Consider the following 23,207-nt stretch of genomic DNA (forward strand, 5'->3'; position numbering starts at 1 on the left):
ACATTTTAGTATTAGCGTTTGATTATTATACTACACAATATATTACGCTCTTTTCTGCACAAAGGAAAATTTATTATTCACAAAAAATAGTCCAGAGGGGGAGGGGCTTCTTTTCTCTAGACGTTAATGATAGATATAGTCTGATGGAGAACGGCTGCGGCAGGGGCATCTCACACAGGGGCAGCAGCGGGCAGATCCAGTGATCACTCCTTAGTTCTATCCTCCAGGACATCTGGAAGTCTCCGGCTGTGATGGGAGGTCCAGTGTGTGGCTTCTTAGCTTCTTAGAGACCTGTGGATAGAGGATCAGGTTACATGGAGCCGACAGGTACAGTGGCATTTACACAGAATGTCATATATTCCATTATAAATATTTATTCAATTGGGTAATTCTGGCATTGCACTGCAAAGAAAAAGGGGATCAGGCCAATCGTGTTTTTGAGATTGGTGGGGCTCTCAGTGGTCACCAATCACACTTTAATGGCTCTCTAGTTGTCATCCCATAGTTGTATATCAGTAGAAAACCCTCTTAAAGGGGTTGTACAAGAATCAAAAATTATGATCTATCCACAGAATAGGTGATCATTTCCTTATGGTTAGGGCCCCACCGCTGGGACCGCCACTGATCATTAGAATGGGGATCCCGAATCCCCCGCTCTATTCAATGTCCTCCTCATTGCGGTTGAGCAGTGAGGAGGAGCTTGATTGGCGCAGCGGTCAAACATGCGTTCTGCTGCTCCATTCAAAGTCTATGGGAATGGTGGAAACAGCTGAGTGTAGGGCTCAGCTGTTTCTGTCATTTTCATAGACATTGAATGCAACAGGTGGCGCATGTTCGACCACCACGCCAATCAAGCTCCTCTACACTGTGCGGGGTGCAGTGAGAAGTAACAGGGGGTCCGGGAACCCCGTTCTCACATTCAGTGGGGACCCGAAAGCTCATAAGATTTTTTGTGATCATAGTAGCCAATTAAATCAATAAATAATTTGTGCAGAAAAGAAAATAAGACATGAATAGACTTTGGGCAAAGTAACCAACATGGGTTTTTCCAAAAAATACAACTGCAACAACTACTGTAATATGTATGTTATGGCTTATCCAGACGAACATGATATACGTCCGTGCAACTGTAATATACAGCTGACATCCCGCTGCAACGGTGGCGATCACAGTTCTCTCAGATCGCCGCCGTTTAACCCCTTAAAAAAATCGCAGGGTGCTGATGGTTGCAATGGCAACCAGGAAGCCTAGCAACAGCTTCATGGTTGCCAAGTACGGGAGCATATTAGGTCCTGCCCAAGGCAGGATGTAATAGGCTTAACTGTCAGTTGTAAAATGAGAGTTAGGGCTTATTCAGACGAATGTATAATTAAGCGCACAGTCATAATGATGGCGGCTGTGCGAAAATCACGCAGCCACGCATCATACGCTGCTGACACACGGAGCTGTTAAGTGCCTTTTGCGCGCGCAAAACGCTTGTGTGAATCCGGCCTAAGACAAAGTAATGAGACATAAATCCTTCCCAATTCCACATACCTTGCCAGGGGGATCTGCCGGTAATACCAGGGCTGTTCTTGGATTATGACTCAGGACACTGTAGGTTGGGTCTCTTCTCCACATGTTCATTTGTCCAACAAGCAATTTGAAATTTTTGTTTGTTCTTGAATTTCTTTTTTAAATAAGTAACTAGTAATAATTCTCCTCCATGTAATGTTTTCATTGGCTCCAAAAAGATTAGTTGGAACATTTTTTCAGCAGGAGCTTTATGGCTGTTAAGTTTTTAGGTGGCACATACCTTGCCAGCATTGCGCCCAGTCTAGGGTGTGGAGCTAGACTGCTCATGATTTGCCTGCCATACATCCTGGCTTCGGGGCAGCGGTCCTGTAAAGATTGAACTACAGCCGGTATTGCCCTATCTGTGATCCCTTTTCTACCAGACAGAAAAAAGTCTGGGCCCATTCTGTCCACCAAACCTACAAGATGCTTGACTGTGGTGGATCTGACTTTGCTGTTGTTGTGGCAGAGTCCTCCCTCTATTAGGGCTGTCAGAGCGCGACCTGGGCTGACATTTTCCACCATTGATGTCAGAGCGCTGTCCACTGCTTCACGGATAAAGGTGTTGGATTCCCCAGCCTTGTGTAGCAACACCCGGACAGTTTGCTGGAGGTCGCAGTCCATGTTCGCCTGCAATATTGTGAACATCATGTCCAGGCACTTGATCGCTGCGAGGGACACTGCGGATCTCAGGTTGGTCACTTCCTTCATTACCGCTGTCCTCAGGTCTTGTATTATTAGAACAGCAGCTTCAGGATGGACCGATATCAAGGATGAGATGGTGTCAATGCCTCGAATCTTTTTCTCCCAGTCCTCGTCTTCCAGCAGGATTAAGGCGTCAGCAACGGTCATCTTGGACTGGGACATCTTCTTTGGTTGTTTATTGTGCGTTGCTTTATGGCTTTGGACTGCATGATGACTTGATGATGGTCCTATAGATGGTAATACAGATGTCTTCTTCCTCTCAGGTGCAGGAGGCTCATCATGCCGGTTCCGTTGATGTAAATAGGAATTGTTATACTGCACCGTACTCACAGGCGTTATTTTTGGTAAAGGTTTTGCCTGGAGAGAATTCCTCCCATTGTTCATATTCCTGAGTTCTTCCAAGGTCTTTTCCGCTGCTGCAATATACTTTTTATATCTTGGGCCAGTTTCCTTGGTGACCTCTTTTTCTGTGGCTTTTTTGGGCCTTTTAGGTGGTTCTGGGGTGTTCGGGATTTTCCAACCCAGTTTTTTTCCAAAGTCACCAGATGGCGGATTTTTGTCAGGGATTCTCAATTGAAGATTGCTGGTCAACCTGGCCAGCACTCTCTGAGCCACCACATCCCGGTAGTCAGCAAAGTTGTCACCTAGGCTGTACTTCTGATTCATGCCATAACAGATGGAGGAAATATCTGAGAGGTCAGAATCTGAGCTGGATGTTACTGAGCTACTACAGTCAAAGGACTCTTCTGCCCACATCTTCCAAAAAATTATATAAAACACTTGGTGTGCACACCAATATCACTGCTTCTCTCTGTAGGGAAAGTCCAGCAATGTACAGAGCACTCAGCAAGCGAAGTTCTAATACAATAGTTTCACCATGACGCTTCTATGACATCAGCCGGACCTGTAGAACTTTTCCCTTAAAGGGCCATTGACTCAAAAATAGACGAATATGTTTAATATTGTTCACAAGTAAAACACCTAACAGGACAAGTCCTGGATACAAATATTTACGGTTTTAATTGTTGTAAAATGTTTTGGGGGAAGATTTATTTATTATCAGCCAATATTTATTTATTATCAGCCATTTCAGAATAACGGAGCTCTTATTGCAACATTTACTATACCTTATTTTTCCTCTACATCTTCAGTGCTGCAAGTAATTGACTTAACCTCTTCCCGCAAATCGGCGTTACTGTACGTCCCTTTTAGCGGTGCATTCCCGCAAATGGGTGTACAGTAACGCCCTGAGGATGAAGCGGGCACAGGAGCTGACATCCCGCTGCAACGGTGGCGATCACAGTTCTCTCAGATCGCCGCCATTTAACCCCTTAAATGCTGCTGTCAATAGCGACATGGGCATTTAAGTGATTGGCACAGAGGGAGGGGGCTCCATCTGTACCCCGTTGGCCCCCTGCGAAAAATCGCAGGGTGCTGATGGTTGCAACGGCAACCAGGAAGCCTAGCAACAGTTTCCTGGTTGCCAAGTACGGGAGCCTATTAGGTCCAGCCCAAGGCAGGATGTAATAGGCTTAACTGTCAGTTGTAAAATGAGAGTTTGACGCACGAAGTCAATGGGTGCGTGAAAATCGCGCACGGTACATGGACGCACTTCCGTGTGCCGCGCGTGATGCGCGCTACAGTAGTCAAAACTATGAATGAAAACAGAAAAGCGCCACATGCTTTTCTGTTTACAAACATAAAAACAGCGTGTCATAATGATGGCGGCTGCGCGAAAATCATGCATCATATGCTGATGACACACGGACCATTTGTGGACCTTTTACGCGCGCAAAACGCACACGCTCGTGTGAATCCGGCCTTACAATACACTGCACTACACAAGTACATACAGAAGTAGTGCAGTGTATTGGACTGGCGATCAGAAGATCAGATCTTCAAGTCCCCAAGTATGTGTAAAATAAAAAGTGAAAAAAAGTTTTAGATAAATAAATAAAAGTTTTATGTAATAAAAACAATAATCACCCTGTTTTCCTTATCAAGCCCTTTATAATTAGAAAAAAAACAACAAAAAACTGTACATAATAGGTATCGTCGCGTTCGTATCGGCGTGACCTATAAAAATGTTATATTATTTATCCCTTACGGTAAAAAAATACAATAGAAAACCATGGCAGAATTTACTTTTTTGGTTACGTTGTTTACAAAAAAAAATAATAAAAAGTTATCAAAAAGTTGCCCGTACCCCAACATGGTACCAATAAAGACGACAGTTTGTCACGCAAAAAACAAGCCCTCGCACAGCTCCGTAGACAAAAAAATAAAAAAGGTAATGGCTCTCAGGATATGGTGACACTAAAACTTTATTTTATTTAGAAAACATATGAAAACAATATAATTTTGGTATTGCCATAATCGTATCGAAGCGCAGAATAAGGTAAACATGTTGTTTATACTGCGCAGAGAACGCCGTTAAATATTTATAAAAAAAAGTGAGAGAATTTCTGTTTTTTGGTCTCCTGACCGCCCAAAAAATTAAATAAAAAATGGAATAAAAATCGCACGTACCCCAAAATGATACTAAGAAAAACTACAGCTCATCCCATAAAAATCAAGCACTGACGCGGCTCGTCAACGTAAAAATAAAAATCTATGACACTCGGAACGCAATAATGCAAAACGACGGCCCGACTAATTTACTAGTGCAGCAGTTCTTCACCTAAAACCCCACGTCATCATTTGCAGCCCCCACTGATAGACCCTGTAAATGCAGCGGAAACAATGACATTTTGGGGTCTGTGATACACATGGGGCTAGTGAAGACGTCAAAGATTAGGCAATGCTGGAGTGCGGATGTTTTGTACAATACCAGGGAGCCCCTTTAGAAGTGCGACTCCTACACCCAAAAATCCGGCCTGTGCATAAAAGATTGGTTGAAAGCGTACGTCACTATCCATGGATAATTAATTTTATTATTAATTTACCCCAATATTACATCATCCTATTATGACCTGATGTACTCCGCCCAGCTTACATATACCCTGATGCACTCCGCCCAGCTTACATATACCCTGATACACTCCACCCAGCTTACATATACCCTGATGTACTCCGCCCAGCTTACATATACCCTGATGTACTCCGCCCAGCTTACATATACCCTGATGTACTCCGCCCAGCTTACATATACCATGATGTACTCCGCCCAGCTTACATATACCCTTATGTACTCCTCATAGCTTACATATACCCTGATGTACTCCACTCAGCTTACATATACCCTGATGTACTCCGCCCAGCTTACATATACCCTGATGTACTCCGCACAGCTTACATATACCATGATGTACTCCGCACAGCTTACATATACCCTGATGTACTCCGCACAGCTTACATATACCCTGATGTACTCCGCGCAGCTTACATATGCCCTGATGTACTCCGCCCAGCTTACATATACCCTGATGTACTCCGCCCAGCTTACATATACCATGATGTACTCCGCACAGCTTACATATACCCTGATGTACTCCGCACAGCTTACATATACCCTGATGTACTCCGCACAATTTACATATAACCTGATGTACTCCGGCCAGCTTACATATACCCTGATGTACTCCGCCCAGCTTACATATACCCTGATGTACTCCGCACAGCTTACATATACCCTGATGTACTCCGCACAATTTACATATAACCTGATGTACTCCGCCCAGCTTACATATACCCTGAAAAAAAATAATAAAAAGTTATAAAAAAGTCGCATAGGATACGGGATACATGTGTGATCGCTGGCAGCGATAGGGAGAACGGGGGACTGAAAGTCCCCTGAAGTTCTCCATCACAAACCTCTGACTTCCGGCGTCTGTGTCGGCAGCTCTGTAGAAATGAATGGAGCGTCGGTCGCGCTTGTGCGCATGCGTGACCAGCGATCCTTTAATTTTTATTGAGCTGCGCAGACGCCGGAAGTCAGAGGTTAGTCATGGAGAATTTCGGGGGACTTTCGGTCCCCCGTTCTCCTTATCGCTGCCAGCGATCACACATGTATCCCGTATCCTGTGGATAGGGGATACATGTCTTTTGTAGGACACACTGTAGGTCAGATTTTTTTGGGGGGTTGGGGCTGCATGGCTTTACCTACAGGGGGGCTGTATAGCGTTACCTACAGGGGGGGCTGTATAGCGTTACCTACAGGGAGTGTCTGTATAGCGTTACCTACAGGGGGGCTGTATAGCGTTACCTACAGGGGAGGCTGTATAGCGTTACCTACAGGGGGGGGCTGCATAGCGTTACCTACAGGGGGGCTGTATAGCGTTATCTACAGGGGGAGCTGTATGGTGTTAGCACCATACAGCCCCCACTGTAGAGAACGCCATACAGAGTCCCCCCTGTAAATAACGCTATACAGCCCCCCCTGTAGGTAACGCTATACAGCCCCCCTGTAGGTAACGCTATACAGCCCCCCTGTAGGTAACGCTATACAGCCCCCCTGTAGGTAACGCTGTTATCTACAGGGGGGCTGTATGGCGCTATCTACAGAGGGGGCTGTATGGCGTTATCTACAGGGTGGCTGTATGGCTTTATCTACAGGGGGGGCTGTATGGCGTTATCTACAGGGGGGGCTGTATGGCGTTATCTACAGGGGGGCTGTATGGCGTTATCTACAGGGGGCTGTAAAAAAGGCACTATCTCCAAGGGGGGGGGTAGTGTGGCACCCAGGGGAGGGGGGGCCCCAGTCAAAAGTTTGCTATGGGGCCCAGTCTTTCCTTGTTACGCCCCTGCCTCACAGCTTACATATACCCTGATGTACTCCGCTCAGTTTACATATACCCTGATGTACTCTGCTCAGCTTACATATACCCTCATGTACTCTGCTCAGCTTACATATACCCTGATGTACTCCGCTCCGCTTACATATACCCTGATGTACTCCGCACAGCTTACATATACCCTGATGTACTCCGCACGGTTTACATATACCCTGATGTACTCCTCACAGCTTACATATACCCTGATGTACTCCTCACAGCTTACATATACCGTGATGTACTCCGCCCAGCTTACATATACCCTGATGTAGTCCGCTCAGCTTACATATACCCTGATGTACTCCACATAGCTTACATATACCCTGATGTACTCCGCCCAGCTTACATATACCCTGATGTACTCCACATAGCTTACATATACCCTGATGTACTCCGCACAGCTTACATATACCCTGATGTACTCCGCCCAGCTTACATATACCCTGATGTAGTCCGCTCAGCTTACATATACCCTTATGTACTCCTCATAGCTTACATATACCCTGATGTACTCCGCACAGCTTACATATATCCTGATGTACTCCGCCCAGCTTACATATACCCTGATGTACTCCGCCCAGATTACATATACCCTGATGTACTCCTCACAGCTTACATATACCCTGATGTACTCCTCACAGTTTACATATACCCTGATGTACTCCTCACAGTTTACATATACCCTGATGTACTCCGCCCAGCTTACATATACCCTGATGTACTCCGCCCAGCTTACATATACCCTGATGTACTCCGCTCAGCTTACATATACCCTGATGTACTCCGCACAGTTTACATATACCCTGATGTACTCCTCACAGTTTACATATACCCTGATGTACTCCGCCCAGCTTACATATACCCTGATGTACTCCGCCCAGCTTACATATACCCTGATGTACTCCGCTCAGCTTACATATACCCTGATGTACTCCGCACAGTTTACATATACCCTGATGTACGCCTCACATATTACATATACCCTGATGTACTCCGCACAGCTTACATATACCCTCATGTACTCCGCCCAGCTTACATATACCCTGATGTACTCCGCACAGCTTACATATACACTGATGTACTCCGCACAGCTTACATATACCCTGATGTACTCCGCACAGCTTACATATACCCTGATGTACTCCGCACAGCTTACATATATCCTGATGTACTCCACACAACTTACATACATCCTAATGTACTCCGCTCAGCTTACATATGCCCCCACATTATAAACTGAAACACCAGTAAAACACTAAACAAAACTATTACCAAGCAAAATCTGCGCTCCAAAAGCCAAATGTCGTTCCTTCTGTGCCTGGCAGTGTGCCCAAACAGAAGTTTTTGATCACATATGGGGTATTACCGTACTCTGGAGAACCGCTTAACCCCTTTGCACACCCTGATGGGCCATTAGGTCAGAATGCGGAGGTTGATGTTTAGAGCGCATTAATGCGCTGAGCGCACTCCATATGATTCGGGTGTTGGCTGTATTTGATAGCGGACAGCCGTGACTAACAGCCGCGAGCAGCGATCGCGCTGCTCCTGGCTGTTTAACCCCTCATATGCTGCGGTCAGTCGCGACCGCAGCATCTGAGGCGTTGAAAAGTGTGGGCGGCCCCCTCCGACAGCTCATCGTTCCCCCCTGGAGTGAGATGGGGGGGTGACGATGGGTGTTATGGCAGCCCAGGGGCCTAATGAAGGCCCCCAGGGCTGCCTTCACTCTGCCTCTGCTAAGCCCCTCCTGGGGCAGGGCTTAACAGATGCCTGTAAAAATGACAATATATTGCAATACATTAGTATTTCAGTATATTGTACCAGCGATCTAACGATCGCTGTTTCAAGTCCCCTAGGGGATCTAAGACAGTGTGTGAAAAATTTTAAAAAAAGTTTTTACTAGTGAAAAAAATTAAAAATATTAGAATTTCAAAAAAAAAAACTTTTTACCATTTTTCCCCCTAAAGTAATGTAAAAAAGTAAACAAAATTGGTATCGCTGCGTCCGTAAAAGTCTGAACTATTACAATATAGTGTTATTTAATGCGCACGGTGAACGTCGTAAAAAATTAAACCATCAATTTCGCTGTTTTTTGGTCAACTTAGTCTTAAAAAATTATATATAAAAAGTGATCAAAAAGTTCTACGTACCAAAAAATTATACCGTTAAAAATATAGCTCGTCCAGCAAAAAATAAGCCCTCACACCGCTCAATCGGTGAAAAAATAAAAAAGTTACGGCTCTCAGAATGTGGCGACACAAAACATTATTTTTAACAAAAAGTTTATTATCAATAAAAGTACTAGAATATAAAAAAACCTATAGAAATTTGGTATCACCATAGTCATATTGAGCCACAGAATAAAGATAAGTTGTCGTTTTTACCGCACGGAGAAAGCCGTAAAAACGAAACCCAAAAAACAATTGAGGAATCACAGTTTTTTCCTTCAACCCGCAAAGATTTTTATTTTTCAGTTTCCCAGTACATTATATGGAACTATAAATGGTAGCAAAAGAAACTACAACTCCTCCTGCAAAAAATAAGCCCTCACACCACTCTATTGACGGAAAAAGAAAAAAGTTATGGCTCTTGGAACGCGGGGAGTAAAAAACGAAAATCAAAAATCAAAAAATGGCTTCGTCCCGAAGGGGTTAACAATTTATGGGGCGTGTGTCTCCAGTGGTACAAGCTGGACACAACCCATCGGGCTCTGAAATAGCATATCTGTGGAAAATGGCAATTTTCAATCTGCGACATCTACTGTGCACTAATTTCTGCAAAATCTGTGAGGTCAAAAATGCTCACTAGACTTCTAGATGAATTCGTTGAGGGGTGTAGTTTCCTAAATGGGATCACTTCTCAAGGGGTTTTCACTGTACTGGTATCTCCGCGCAATGCAACATGGCGCAAAATATTTTGTAAAATCTCAAATCCAAAAACGAAATTGCGCTTTTTCCCTTTAGACCCTTGACGTGTGTCCAAATAGCAGTTTACAACCACATATGTGGTATTTCCCTACACACGAGAAATTGTGTAACACATATTGGGGCGTCTTTTTTTTTATTCTTACGGCCCAATTCTAATAAAATCTATAAAACACCTGAGGGATTAAAATGCTCACTACACCTCTAATTTAATTCTTTGAGGGGTATAGTCTCCAAAATGGGATCACACCTGGGGAATTTCTACTGTACTGGCACTTCAGGGGCTCTGCAAATGCGACATGGCCCCAGAAACCCATTCAGCAAAATCTGAGCTGCAAAATCCAAATGGCGCTCCGTCCCTTCTGAGCCCGGCCGTGTGCCCAAACAGAAGTTTATTACCACATATGGATTATTGCCGTAATCAGGAAAAATTGCTTTATTAATGTTGGGGTGCTTTTTCTCCTTTTATTTCTTATAAAAATTAGTAAATTCTATGTTTTTTCAGAAAAAAAAGTTGATTTTCAGCTTCCACTGTTTAGGTCCCGCCAGTGCATTGTAAACGTGACACGGCACTGAAAACCACTGCAGTAAAAACAGCCCTCCAAAATCCAAATGGCGCTCCTTCCCTTCTGAGCACTGCCGTCGATCCAAACAGCAGATTATTACCACATGTGGTATTTCCATAATCGGGAGAAATTGATTTACAAATATTGGGGTGCTTTTTCTCCTTTATTCCTTGATTTTCATCTTCACAGACTGATTCTAATAAATTTAGCAAAAAACCTGTGGGGTCAAAATGCTAACTGTATCCCTTGGTAAATTCCTTGAGGGGTGTAGTTTCAAAAATGGGGTCACTTTTGGGGGTTTCCACTGTTTTGGCACCACAAGACTGACATGGTGCCTAATAAAATATTCTAATTAAAAGGAGGCCCCAAAATCCACTAGGTGCTTCTTTGCTTCTGAGGCTGATGGTTCAGTCCATTACCACACTAGCGCCACATGTGGGATATTTCTACAAACTGCAGAATCTGGGCAATAAATATTGAGATGCGTTTCTCGGGTAAATTTTCCAATTTCATCTCTATTTTCCTTCAATTCCTGTAAAACGCCTAAAGGGTTGAAACACTTGAATGCTGTTTTGAATACTTTGAGGGGTGCAGTTTTTAAAATTGGGGTTTTATGGGGGTTTCTAATATACAGGGCCCTCAAAGCCACTTCAGAACTGAACTTGTCCCTGAAAATATAGCGTTTTGAAATTTTCTTAAAAATGTGAGAAATTGCTGCAAAAGTTCTAAGTCTTGTAACGTACTAGAAAAATAAAAGGATGTTCAAAAAACAAATCAAACATAAAGTAGACATATGGGAAATATTAATTAGTAACTATTTTGTGTGGTATTAATATCCCCTTTACAAGCAGATACATTTAAAATTAGAAAAATCATAATTTCTTAACATTTTCTCAAAATTTTGGTGTTTTTCACAAATAAGCAATAAATTTATCGACCACATTTTTTTCACTAACATAAAGTACTATATGTCACAAGAAAACAATCTGATAATCGCTTGGATACGTAAAAGCATTCCGAAGTTATTACCACATAAAGTGACACGTCAGATTTGAAAAAAAGTAGACATAGCACACCTCTGGCTGGCGCCAAGCCCTGGCGATTGTAATGGAGAGGTGTCAGTCAGACACCTCGATTACTAGTTCTGTTATACAGTGGAAAAATGCATAAAAAACACTTCATTGAAATAAACTGCCCCCCCACAGCCCGCTTTGACCATTTTATTGGTAAAAATTTGATACCACGACGGTCTTACGTAGTCCAAGATACTGAAACCTGTAAAAAAAAACACAGACAATAAAACATATAAGACCGTTACCAGCATACAATGTGATATACTTACATACAGAAGATGATTCTTGACAACCCTGGCGCTGTCTTTCTCCGTCCTCCACTGACGCGCTGTCAGTGAGGATGTTGCTGCAGCCGCAGACCCTGTCAAGGACCCAGCAGGAGAAATGTCAGAAGAGATGGTTACAAGGTTCGGATAGCACTAGGTAATGGTGTGGGTGCATAAGTAGGGGCCCAACCCGATCCAGTAGAGAAAATAAGTACTATGCACACCAATATATAATTATTTATCCAAGTAAATAATTTATTTATTTGTAGCCAGTGACAGTGCGTGCGACGTTTCGGTCAAAACCTTGACCTTCCTCAGGCACTTTAGTCAATGCTGGTCCTGCGTGGCTGGCGCTGTAAGATTGGCGGGTAACCGCTGTGTGAGGCGCCAGCCACGCAGGACCAGCATTGACTAAAGTGCCTGAGGAAGGTCAAGGTTTTGACTGAAACGTCGCACGCACTGTCACTGGCTACAAATAAATAAATTATTTACTTGGATAAATAATTCCATATTGGTATGCATAGTACTTATTTTCTCTCTGTCAGAAGAGATGGACACAGCGCTGACATCATCGGTGCTTGTCCTTCCGAGAGCAGTGAAGGAGGTGGGGGCATGTCTCAGACTGGCAGGCAACGCTCTCCACATGCAAGTCTGAGACAGTAGCAGCCATCTTGGATCCCGGACAACTGGGACCAGAACGAGGGAACGGAGCGGGAAGCAAGAAAGTCAGGCCAGCAGGTAGGTTAACAATAATTTGACAGTTTAATTCTTTTTTTTTTTTGTGTTCATAAGAACAAGGGTCCCAAACCCCCAGATCCTCCTCACTGCACCCCCCACAGTGAGGGGGACATTGAATTGAGCGGTGGTCAAGCGTGCACGCTTCCATTTCATTCAAAGTGTATGGGAATGACAGAAACAGCATAGTACATGTTTGACCGCCGCTCCGTACGTGCTCCGCCTGCATGGGAGTGCAAGTTTTATTTTACGCAAATGCCCAAAATGTAAGGCTGGGTTCACATCAGCTTTCCGTTATTCTCCGTCAGAAGCGCCTGTTCCGCTGCACAACGGACAACACCTGCAACCAACTAAACCCATTGACTTTAATGGGTTTCGTCGGATTTACGTTGGGGTGTCTGTGGTTTTAACGAAAACAATAGTGCAGCATGCTGCACTATTGTATCTGGTATTCTTGGTCAGATCTGAAACGCAGATGTGAACAAGGCCTAACACAAAAAGAAGCTGGTTCAAAAAAAAATAATTCTACTGGACCAACTGCCTATTTAGAGACCGGCAGCAGCTCCAGGAGCGACATAATAAGGGACACACTAGGCGGATATGCTGAGTAAAACTCCACAGCTTATCCGCCCCGGTAGCTGCAGGGAATTCCACCAGAAAAACCGCACCAAATAGTGGTGCAGGTTTCGTGAGGCGTGTCCGCTGCGGGAATCCTGCAGGGAAACAAAAAGTTTACTTACCCCGGCCGTAGTCTAGGCGATGCATCTCTCTCTTCTGAACGTAGCCCCGCCTCCTGGGATGACGCTGTAGACCATGTGACCACTGCAGCAGTCACATGGGATTAAACGTCATGACAGGAGGCCGGGCTGCGCTAAGAATAGAGGATCGCGTTGCCTAGACTACGGCCGGGTCAAGTCTAAACTTTTTTATAAATTTGAAATAAAAAAATACTTTTCTTTTTCTCATTTGTGATTTTTGCGGCAGAACCGCAGCATTTCCGCAACAGAGGAGCAGCGATTCCACAGAATAAATTGACAGGCTGCGGCTTAAAAAAACACACTGCAGGTCAATTTTTTTCGTTGTGTGTGGATGAGATTTGTTCATATCTCATCCACTCGGCTGCTACTGTTATACGCTGCGGATTTTCCACAATAAAATGTGTTGCATAAAATCCGCAGCGTTGATGCCTAGTGTGTTCCTACCCTAACAATAAGGCCCAGTTCACAGAGTTTTTGGGCCTTGATATTGACTCAGACAATGCGTCAGAATCTTCGCCAAAAAACGTCCAAAACCACTTTCCATTGATTTCATTTGAAATCAATGGGAGCCAGTCGCGGAAAAAATAAAAAGCAGCACGTCCTTTCTTGCTGCGATTCCGCCTCTGACCTCCCATCAAAATCAATGGGAGGCAGAAAATGCATTTTTCGCTGCGCTTTCTGTCTGCGGCCCTCAATCGCCGCGGGCAAAAAATGCGTCAAGATAGTGTGGGCTGGTCAAAATCTGCCTCAACATTTTTTAAGGAATTCTGAGGCAGATTTTTTCTGCCTCCAAAATACTCTGTGTGAACAGGGCCATACATAATCAACACTTTCAGACACTTTACTTACTGTGTCAGAGGAGCTGCTGGCTCCCACACCAGTCCTCGTTGTCAGGCGATGTCTTCCAGGTCCAGTCCTTCACCTCCAAGCTCCAGAAAATGTCGGGGATCGGAGAACGCCTACCGCCGCGCTGCAACTTGACTCCTCCTCCTCTCCTTACGCAGCTACGCTCTGGAGGCGGAGGCCCAGGTGAGTCATGTGTGCGCCAGTGTGCACGGGCGCTTGCGGGTGCACGTGTCCGCTCACGGGAGCGCGCGGCCGTCCGTGGGTGCGTGCGTTCGCAGGTGCGCGTGGTAGCTCGCGGGTGCGTGCAATCAGTGTTTGACGGCCGGGCCCCCATGACGAGAGGGGGGCCCGAAGCTCACGACTTCTTTCACTTTTGGTGAAAAGAACAGGCCCCACTGCAGGGGCCTGTTTTTTTTCTACCAAAGGCAAGTCGCGGCAGTTGCCGGGCCCCCTTTCAATTAGGTTTGGCCGGGCCCCTTACAGCAGTATCCCTAGTACCTCCCTGATGGCGGCCCTGCATGCACACATTATTGTTTTTGCGGATCCGTTGTTCTGTTCTTCAATTTATAGACCATGTCTTATACCTGGCAATTTTTGTGGGCCCGTGCCGTCGTCTATTGATCCGCAAAAATAATGGACAGCACACAGAAACCATCCATTTTTCTGCTGTGACTACTTGGCATCATAATTGGTACAAGTGGTAGCGTGTTAATACCGGCCTTTTACAAGTACTTTGTCTCATTATTGTATTTCTTGCTTCATAATTTAGTTTTATATTGCATAGCAATAAATGTTACATTACTGAAAAAAAAAAATTCTCCAATGAAATAAAAAATCTGGAACAACTTTTTTTTTTATTTTTAAAGGTCTACGTTCCTCTGTTATTCATACTTGAAAGGTATGAATCAATTGACAACTGGGTGTCCAATCAGTGCTGACCGTGTAGGGACGCACCCTATTGACAAGGTGAATGGTAACGCCCAGTTGTCATTTTATTCCTACATTTCCAGGAGGGATAACAGATCAAAGAAAAGATGTTTGTATATTAAGGAATACAAGTTTTTACTAAGACAAATGTTAGGGGAGCAGACAGATCTTCTTTAACCTTTCGGCGAAATGTGACCTAACTGTATATCACAGCCGCCAAGGGGGAGTATGGAGCGGGCTCACAGGCAGTAAGTATTGCAGTGTATGGTGACAGCAAATCAAGCAATCATGTTAAAAGTAAAAAAAAAACTTTTCCCATTTTCCCCTAAAGTCATGTAAAAAAAACAACAACTCATCCTGCAAGAAACAAGCCCTCATATGGCTACATCGACAGAAAAAACGAAAGCGGAAAACCCAAAAATGGCTGCGGCGACAAGGGGTTAACCGTTAACCATATTAACAGCCCAAGAAGTTTTTCTTCCTAAGTTTAGACAGTCACCGTCCCCATTCACTCCATTGTGGAGGAAGAGAAGTAACAACCCCTTCCCGGCGCGCCATGCGATGCCCAGAGTGGTTGTCACTTTTTAGACCGTTCCTACTGTTCTTGCCAACAATTTGCTTTTTACTTAACTTTATATTACAAAAAACATCCAGTATCTTCGCTTTGTGCTGCTTATCAATGTATCATCATGACTTCTGTCACTTTTCATTCAACTTTCATTCAAATAAATCCGCTTAAATTCTTCTTGACACGATGTATCTCATTTATAATTCCCCAGTGCTTGAATGTTTTTTTCCTCAGGATCGTAGACTCCGTCATCACTTCAGAGAGATCTTCAATAAGGTGCAGATTTATTCATCAGAGCTCCCTCAGGTTGCGGCACGGCCATGGTTCAGTGTCAGAATGAATTATTTTATCTCTACAGAATTTTTGATCTAATCCCATCCAGCAATAAGTAGATTTATCCCCATATAAATGTCACTCTCCGTACACGAACAAGGTGATGATCCCACTGACTCCAAATCTTCTATTCGTGTATTTCTCAGTGCCCCATACATCTCCGTCACTAGTGAATAAATCCGTAATATTATTTACAGTAAATCAGATTGAGATGGTGCCGTACTATAAGCAGGAGTGCCCATGTTATAGCAGTGCTAAACTCCGGTCCTCAAATACCCCTAACACGTCATGTATTGAGGATTTCTTTAACTTGGCCTATGTGATTTAATTACTATCAGTCATTACCACAGGTGTTCTATGGGAAGTCCCTAAAAGGGATTCTCTACTTTTTACAATCCCTTTTTGTTAGAAAGGTCCCTCGAAAATAAACTGATCACAGGATGTCATCCTGCTTGGACCCCACCAATCATCTGTAATCTGTGGAGGAACCTGGCAGCAAGTGTTTCATTTTTCTGCAGCACCACCACAGGAGAAACAAAGAATTGCATGATACCCATTGACACCCATAGACTGTACATGTAATGCATGGATGTTCTGGGTCCTCCAGAGAGAGAAATGCTCTCTGAACTCTACTCCTGCTAATTAATGAAGATACCGAATGAGAGGTCCCCCTTAACTCAGAATATTATAAACCAGACGAACCCTTTATGGTGGGAAAAGTTTCCTTTATGTAACGAGTATACTAATCACTATCTGCATGGAATGGCCGCTTTATGTCGAGCATACAATGCCTACACGATCAGGAGTGGCACAAGAGCTGTAACACACAGCCACATCCCCACTCTAAGGGTATGTTCACACACAGTGACTTCAGACGTAATTCGGGGGTTTTACGCCTTGAATTACGCCTGAAAAACGGCTCTATTACGCCTACAAACATCTGCCCATTGCTTTCAATGGGTTTTACGGTTTTCTGTTCCCACGAGCCTTTATTTTACGCGTCGCTGTCAAAAGACGGCGCGTAAAAAGACGCCCGCTAAAAAGAAGTGCATGTCACTTCTTGGGACGTTTTTGGAGCCGTTTTTCATTGACTCCATTGAAAAAAAGCTCCAATAACGTCCGTAAAATTCGCCGCCAAAAACGCGAGTTGCTACAAAAACTTCTGAAAATCAGGAGCTGTTTTCGCCTGAAAACCCCTCCATATTTTCAGACGTTATTGGTCAGTGCGTGGGAACATACCCTTAGGCTTCATGCCCACTTCAGTCTTTTTCTTCAGGGTGCTAGCCGTTTTTCTGATGGCTAGCACCCTGAACCATTCATTTCAATGGGGCCATGCACACTTCAGTTTTTTTGACGGTCCCGTTGCTCCGTTGCGACAAAAGTAGAGCATGTCCTACTTTGGTCCAAGATTCCGTGACCGTGAGGCCCATGCAAGTCAATGGGGCTGTCAAAAAACTGAAGGCACATGGAAGGCATCCGTGTGCCGTCCGTGTGTGACGGTGCCGTTGCCTAGCAATGGCCGGGCGGGCAGAAGTACACTAGAGATATTACACTAATCGGCAGCCACTTATCTCTATCCAGCACTGATAGAGAGAAGAGGCTGCTCATAAAAATAAAATAAAAAGCAGTTCATATGTACCCGGTCGTTGTCTTGGTGACGAGTCCCTCTTCTTCCTCCAGTCCGACCTTCCTGTATGACGCGGCAGTCCATCTGGCCGCTGCAGCCTGTGATTGGCTGCAGAGGCGGTGACGTGGGATGAAGCGTCATCCCTGGAGGCCGGCCTTCTGACATCATCCAGTCCGGCGTGACCGCCACTACAGCCTGTGATTGGCTGCAGCGGTGACATGGGATGAAACGTCATCCCAGGAGGCCGGACAGGAGGAAAATGCAGGGAGTTCTGGGTAAGTATGAACTTATTTTTTTATTTTTTATTTAATTAAAATTGTATTTTGCGAGCGCCGAGCATGGTCATTTTTCAGCGCTAGTCACTGTCCAGGGTGCTGAAAGAGTTACCGCCGATCACTGCAACCCTGCTCTTTCAGCACCCTGGACAGTACCATGCTCGGCTCTCGGAAACGGAAACACGGAGTGTACACGGAAACCACATGGCCACTAAAACGGGCACACCGATCCGTCAAAAACGGCCGCTAAAACGGTGAAGGAAGTGTGCACGAGGCCTAACAGCTGAGATCAAAGAAACCTCTGATCTCTACTGCTCAGCCCTCTATTTGCAGAGATCAACACTGATCGTGAAACCCCCCTTTGATCACGTCACAGGCCATCCCGTTGATTAGATCAGGTCCTGTTCATTAAAGAACCCCTGCGCGTATGATGAGTGTATTGCGTAAAAAAAAGAAAAACTGTAGCGGAATTTCCTTTTTTTTTTTTTTCTCTAAAATAAAAATTCTAATAAATTAAATGCTAATGTATATCTACCAAGAAATGGCACATCAATACAGTAGAAACTTGTCCCGCCAATAACAAGGCTGGCTGTGTTGACTAAAATATAAAAAGTTATGACTGCAAAAAGGCAAAAACAAAAAATAGTTTAAGGGGTTAATGGAAAATCGCCTCAAATATGGCCATGTAAACCAGCACCATTAGGGTATGTTAACACGCAGTGTTTTCAGGCGTTTTTCGGGGCGTAAACGCCTCGAAAGACACCTGAAAAAACGAAACTGAACGCCTCCAAACATTCGCCCATTGATTTCAATGGAGAAAATGGCATTTAGTTCAGACGGGGCGTTTTTTACGTGGGAAAAACGCCCCTTAAAAAGAAGTGCATGTCACTTCTTGAGGCGTTTTTTGAGCCGTTTTTCATTGTGTCTATAGAAAAACAGCGCTAAAAACAGCTCCAAAAAACGCATCAAAAAATGTTTGATGCTTAAAAACGGCTGAAAATCAGAGGCTGATTTCCCTTGAAAACAGCTCTGTAATTTGCAGCCATTTTTAATTGCTCCTTTAAATATTGTACCAAGAAAGAGTGCATGGAGTCTTTAAGTCAAGAAATAAAACATATACTTTATTTAGCAAAATCTAAAAAGTTACTACATGAACTATTTAAAAGTAATGGAGTAAATATGTTGAAAGTATGTGAAGTAAGAGTTTCCAAAATCCACCCCAATCTCGGAAAACCCCTTTAAGGGTATGTGCACACACACTAATTACGTCCGTAATTGACGGACGTATTTCGGCCGCAAGTACCGGCCCGAACACAGTGCAGGGAGCCGGGCTCTTAGCATCATACTTATGTACGATGCTAGGAGTCCCTGCCTCGCTGCAGGACAACTGTCCCGTACTGTAATCATGTTTTCAGTACGGGACAGTAGTTCCACGGAGAGGCAGGGACTCCTAGCGTCGTACATAACTATGATGCTAGGAGCCCGGCTCCCTGCACTGTGTTCGGTCCGGTACTTGCGGCCGAAATACGTCCGTCAATTACGGACGTAATTAGTGTGTGTGCACATACCCTAAGTTTCATCGTAGCAGCAATGTACTAGTATAGGAAAAGGCGGATGACTAAGATTTATATTATTCAACTTCACAAATGATATAAGACTCTGTTCACATCTGCGTTGGAGGCTCTGTTGGAGTCAATGGGTTCCATTGGCCGTCATTGGTTTCTGTCATGTGATGGATCCGGCTCTTAGGTTTTTCTATTTTCTCTGTTTCTCGACGAAGCAGATAAATGGAAAACCTAGCGCAGATGTGAACAGCTTCAGCCTGCATTTCCTCTAAGGCTAAGCTGACATGTAGCGGAATTGCTGCAGATTTTCTGTCCGGATTAGCGGGTGGAAAATACACAATGGAATACAGTAGCGGCACAGTGAATGAGAGCTTAACAAATCACATCTAAACACTGTGGAATATTTCTGTGCGGATATTGACAAGCCGCAAGTCCATTTCTTCTGCGGAATGGTCGCGGATTCGTTGGGGATTTTCTTGATTATGTTAAATGGGAAAGTCAAAATCTTCAGCAAAATATGCAAGTAAAAAATAAAATTCAGTCAAATGAGACCGCTACAACCTGTAAGGGTATATTCACACGGCCTATTTTCGGACGTTTTTCGGGCCGTAAACAGCCGAAAAATCGGCAGCAGAACGCCTCCAAACATCTGGCCATTGATTTTAATGGGAAAAACGGCGTTCTGCTCCGATGTGCCGTTTTTTTATTCGGCCGTTTTGAAAAAACGGCCGTGGAAAAGAAGTACAGGTCACTTCTTGGGACGTTTTTGGAGCTGATTTTCGTAGACTATAGAAAACAGCTCCAAAAATGGCTGTAAAAAAACGCCGCAAAAATCCGAGTGGCTTAAGAAACTTCTCAAAATCAGCACCTGTTTTCCCTTGGAAACAGCTCCTTATTTTCAGACGTTTTTAGTCTAGTGTGTGAACATACCCTAACTGTCACATTTGACACACATAATCACAGGAGGACTGTCTGTACAGAGACCAGCCGGGGGACTAGGGACACGTTGCCACTGGAGCACCAGGGGATGTGAGTATAGTCTATAGGATTTTTTTGTCGTCTGTTTACCGCAGCTGTAAATCCGCCTGAAAATCTGCACCACAATAAGCACAATTTGGTGCAAATTTTAGGGCAAATTTCCCTGCAGATCGTGGGTCAGATTTGCGGTTAAATTTTTTGCTGTAAATCCGACCCATACCAAATAAAATGTTGCCAAAATTTGCATTGTACACTTTTTTTTCTTATATTATTTAGGTTTTATAGAAACGTAAAAAATAAGAGACAAATGTGAAAAAATAAATTTTTAGCTTGTATAACATATTCCGGATTTTGAAGTATAATTGGGGACAAATGTAATTATTTTAATGGCGCATTATGACATCAATTCTGATCTCGTCGGAGAAAGTCATTCTAACTGATCATTATGCCACTCGATGATATTCGTCATTGAAGTCACCTTGAGTCATCTGAATCTTATAACTTTCATCTGCTTAGAGACGATGAAGTAATTAGCTAAACCAGCCTGTTAAATAATAGAACTTCTGCTTAGCTCCGAGACGACTGTGGGAGAAGAATAGTTAATAAAGTTGTTTAAAGAAAACCTGCATTTCAATTTAAGGCTTACGGTTTAGTATTGGGCAAGTGTATTAAGAAAATGAGGTCATGTTCAATCCTGAGCTTAGAGAAGGCGGACATTTGTATGCAAGACATGGTGAAAGCCAAGGGAATATATATTCATTAACTTTATTATACTGAATATGAGCTGAATTTACCTTCGACTCCATGAAATATTCATTATACTGTTACATACATATTTCTCTCAGAACTCGTTCCACTGTGGTCAACAGGAATTAAAGATGACGACATGATTAGATTTACGTTGTGAAACTAGTAAAACATGGTTGCTTTCTATCAGGAATAGCGCCACTTTGATCGTGGGCTGTGCGCAGTACTGCAGCTTAGCCCTAATAGGACCAAGCTGCAATACCAGACACAGCCTGTGGAAAAGAGTGGCACTGTTGCTAAAAGAAAGCAACCATATTTTACAAATCTCATACAAATCCCTTTAAACTAAAAATATCTGTATTCTTTTTGTTAGTTTTGGTTCTCGCATCTCCTGTAACATAGAATAAAACATTCTAAGGTTTCCTTTACACATGGTTTTTTTGGTGCTTCAGAAACTGCAACACAGATAACACTGGAAGTTGCATTTTTTTTGGTGCAGTTTTTTGCTAAAGGTTTTTTTTCCTAGAATAATAAATGATCACTTATTTACCATATAGGTGATAATATTTTGATCGCTGGGGACCATACCAATTGGGAAAACGGGGGTTTCAATCTTTCAGATCCTCCTCACTGCACCCCGCGCTGTAAGGAGGAGCTTGAATGGAGTGACGGTCAAGCATGCACCCGCCGAGCCGTTTCTGTTATTCTCATAGACTTTGACTGGAGCGGCAGCACGCATGCTCGACTGCCGCTCCATTCAATGTGCTTCTCACTGCGATCAAGCGGGGGTCTTGGCCTCCGTTCTCACAATCAGTGAAGGACCCAGCATTGGGACCCCCCAACGATTAGAAAATTATCATCTATCCTGTAGATAGGTGATAGTTTATGATTCTGGGAAAACCCATTTAAAATGGGCGTAAAAGTCCTCAAAAAAATGCCAAAAGGCCTCTAACAAAAACACATGGTGGAGATTTATCAAAGCTGGTGTTAAGGAAGAGTTAAGTAGTTCCCCTATGGCTACCAATAAGGGTGCCCTCTAAAAATGAGAGATGCTATGGACAACTACTCCACTTCTCGTTTGCACAATTTTGATAAATGTTCCCCATTGTGTGGACTTGATTTTCTCCTATTGACTATCCGTAAATATCTGACCAGTAATATAGGCTGGTTGGAGTTTGATGGGAGTAAAATAGAGAATCTTCTCTACCAGTGATTGATGTTATGATCGAAACAAATCTGCCCCGTAGAAAACCGACAACCTCTTTCATTACCAATATTTATTCTGAAACCAGATTGTGGACGAGCGGTAGACTTGTTGATGAATGACCATGTGATGAGTCTTAATTCTGTCATTTTGTAGGTTGGCCATGGATCCCTCTCGTGATGTTTGGTTGTCTCTACTGCTTCGCCCAGGTGGGAATTGAATGGCGTCTGTTTTTGTACCCTAAATACAAGGGAAAGTTTCCGCTCTGCTCAAGAACTATGTGAGTCAAGTGAAGATTTCATAACACAAATGTCATACAGATGTGTCATTCCTTCCTTACCTCTTGGTTCAAGAAGTCACTGGATCTTCAAGAAGTCCGGAGCTGGACCCAAGCATCCGTATTGTATTCAGGCCTCCATGGAGCCTATAGGATTTTTTTAAAATTTTTCATAATAAAATTACTTCATTTTTCATTATTATTCCTAATCCTCTCTTATATATTTACTTTTGATTATGTACATTGCTTTTTTCACAGTTTCATTGAAAATCCCAACAAAATCTCGACAGCCACAAGTTTACCGATGTGTAGGTTGATGTCTAATCTATGGACAATGTTTTCTACAAATAGCCATTAATATTCTGTTGTATAAATTTGTCTTAGTATCCTCAACTCCTTGACCATGCAGCATGCAGGGCTACATCTAGCCTTTCTGCTGTATGAGACGAAGAGTTAAATGGAGTCGCCCTACCCCCTCCCCCCACGCCCACACACAAAAAGGATAAACCT

The 23,207-nt window shown here is 43.6% G+C and overlaps 2 protein-coding genes across 5 annotated transcripts in view; one reads left to right on the forward strand and one right to left on the reverse strand.

Annotated features, from left to right (window-relative positions):
- HHAT (hedgehog acyltransferase) overlaps positions 1 to 22,891 on the forward strand; it is a 261,528-nt gene extending 238,637 nt beyond the window's left edge. For 2 of the 3 annotated variants that reach the window (XM_075864591.1, XM_075864590.1), the window contains exon 12: positions 22,577 to 22,891. In XM_075864591.1, the coding sequence (XP_075720706.1) occupies positions 22,577 to 22,704 (128 nt within the window). In that variant the 3' untranslated portion in view covers positions 22,705 to 22,891. The remainder of the gene's footprint in view (positions 1 to 22,576) is intronic. The other variant, XM_075864592.1, reaches the window with a different exon arrangement.
- On the reverse strand, positions 51 to 13,418 carry LOC142761401 (TOG array regulator of axonemal microtubules protein 1-like). 2 transcript variants are annotated; one of them, XR_012883631.1, is made up of 3 exons: positions 13,333 to 13,418; positions 11,861 to 11,952; positions 51 to 291 (listed from the first exon to the last, which is right to left on the reverse strand). XR_012883631.1 is itself a non-coding variant. In XM_075864589.1 (2 exons), exon 1 carries the CDS (start codon positions 3,013 to 3,015, stop codon positions 1,735 to 1,737), a length of 1,281 nt encoding a protein of 426 aa, XP_075720704.1. In that variant the 5' UTR covers positions 3,016 to 3,076; the 3' UTR covers positions 51 to 291; positions 1,537 to 1,734. The 2 variants fall into 2 exon arrangements, 1 of the variants encoding a protein (XP_075720704.1); XM_075864589.1 differs by lacking the exons at positions 11,861 to 11,952; positions 13,333 to 13,418 and adding an exon at positions 1,537 to 3,076.
- Positions 22,892 to 23,207: the final 316 nt, after the last annotated feature.

The sequence above is a fragment of the Rhinoderma darwinii genome, chromosome 4 (genome assembly GCF_050947455.1).
Source record: "Rhinoderma darwinii isolate aRhiDar2 chromosome 4, aRhiDar2.hap1, whole genome shotgun sequence".
In the NCBI taxonomy this organism is placed as follows: Eukaryota; Metazoa; Chordata; class Amphibia; order Anura; family Rhinodermatidae; genus Rhinoderma; species Rhinoderma darwinii.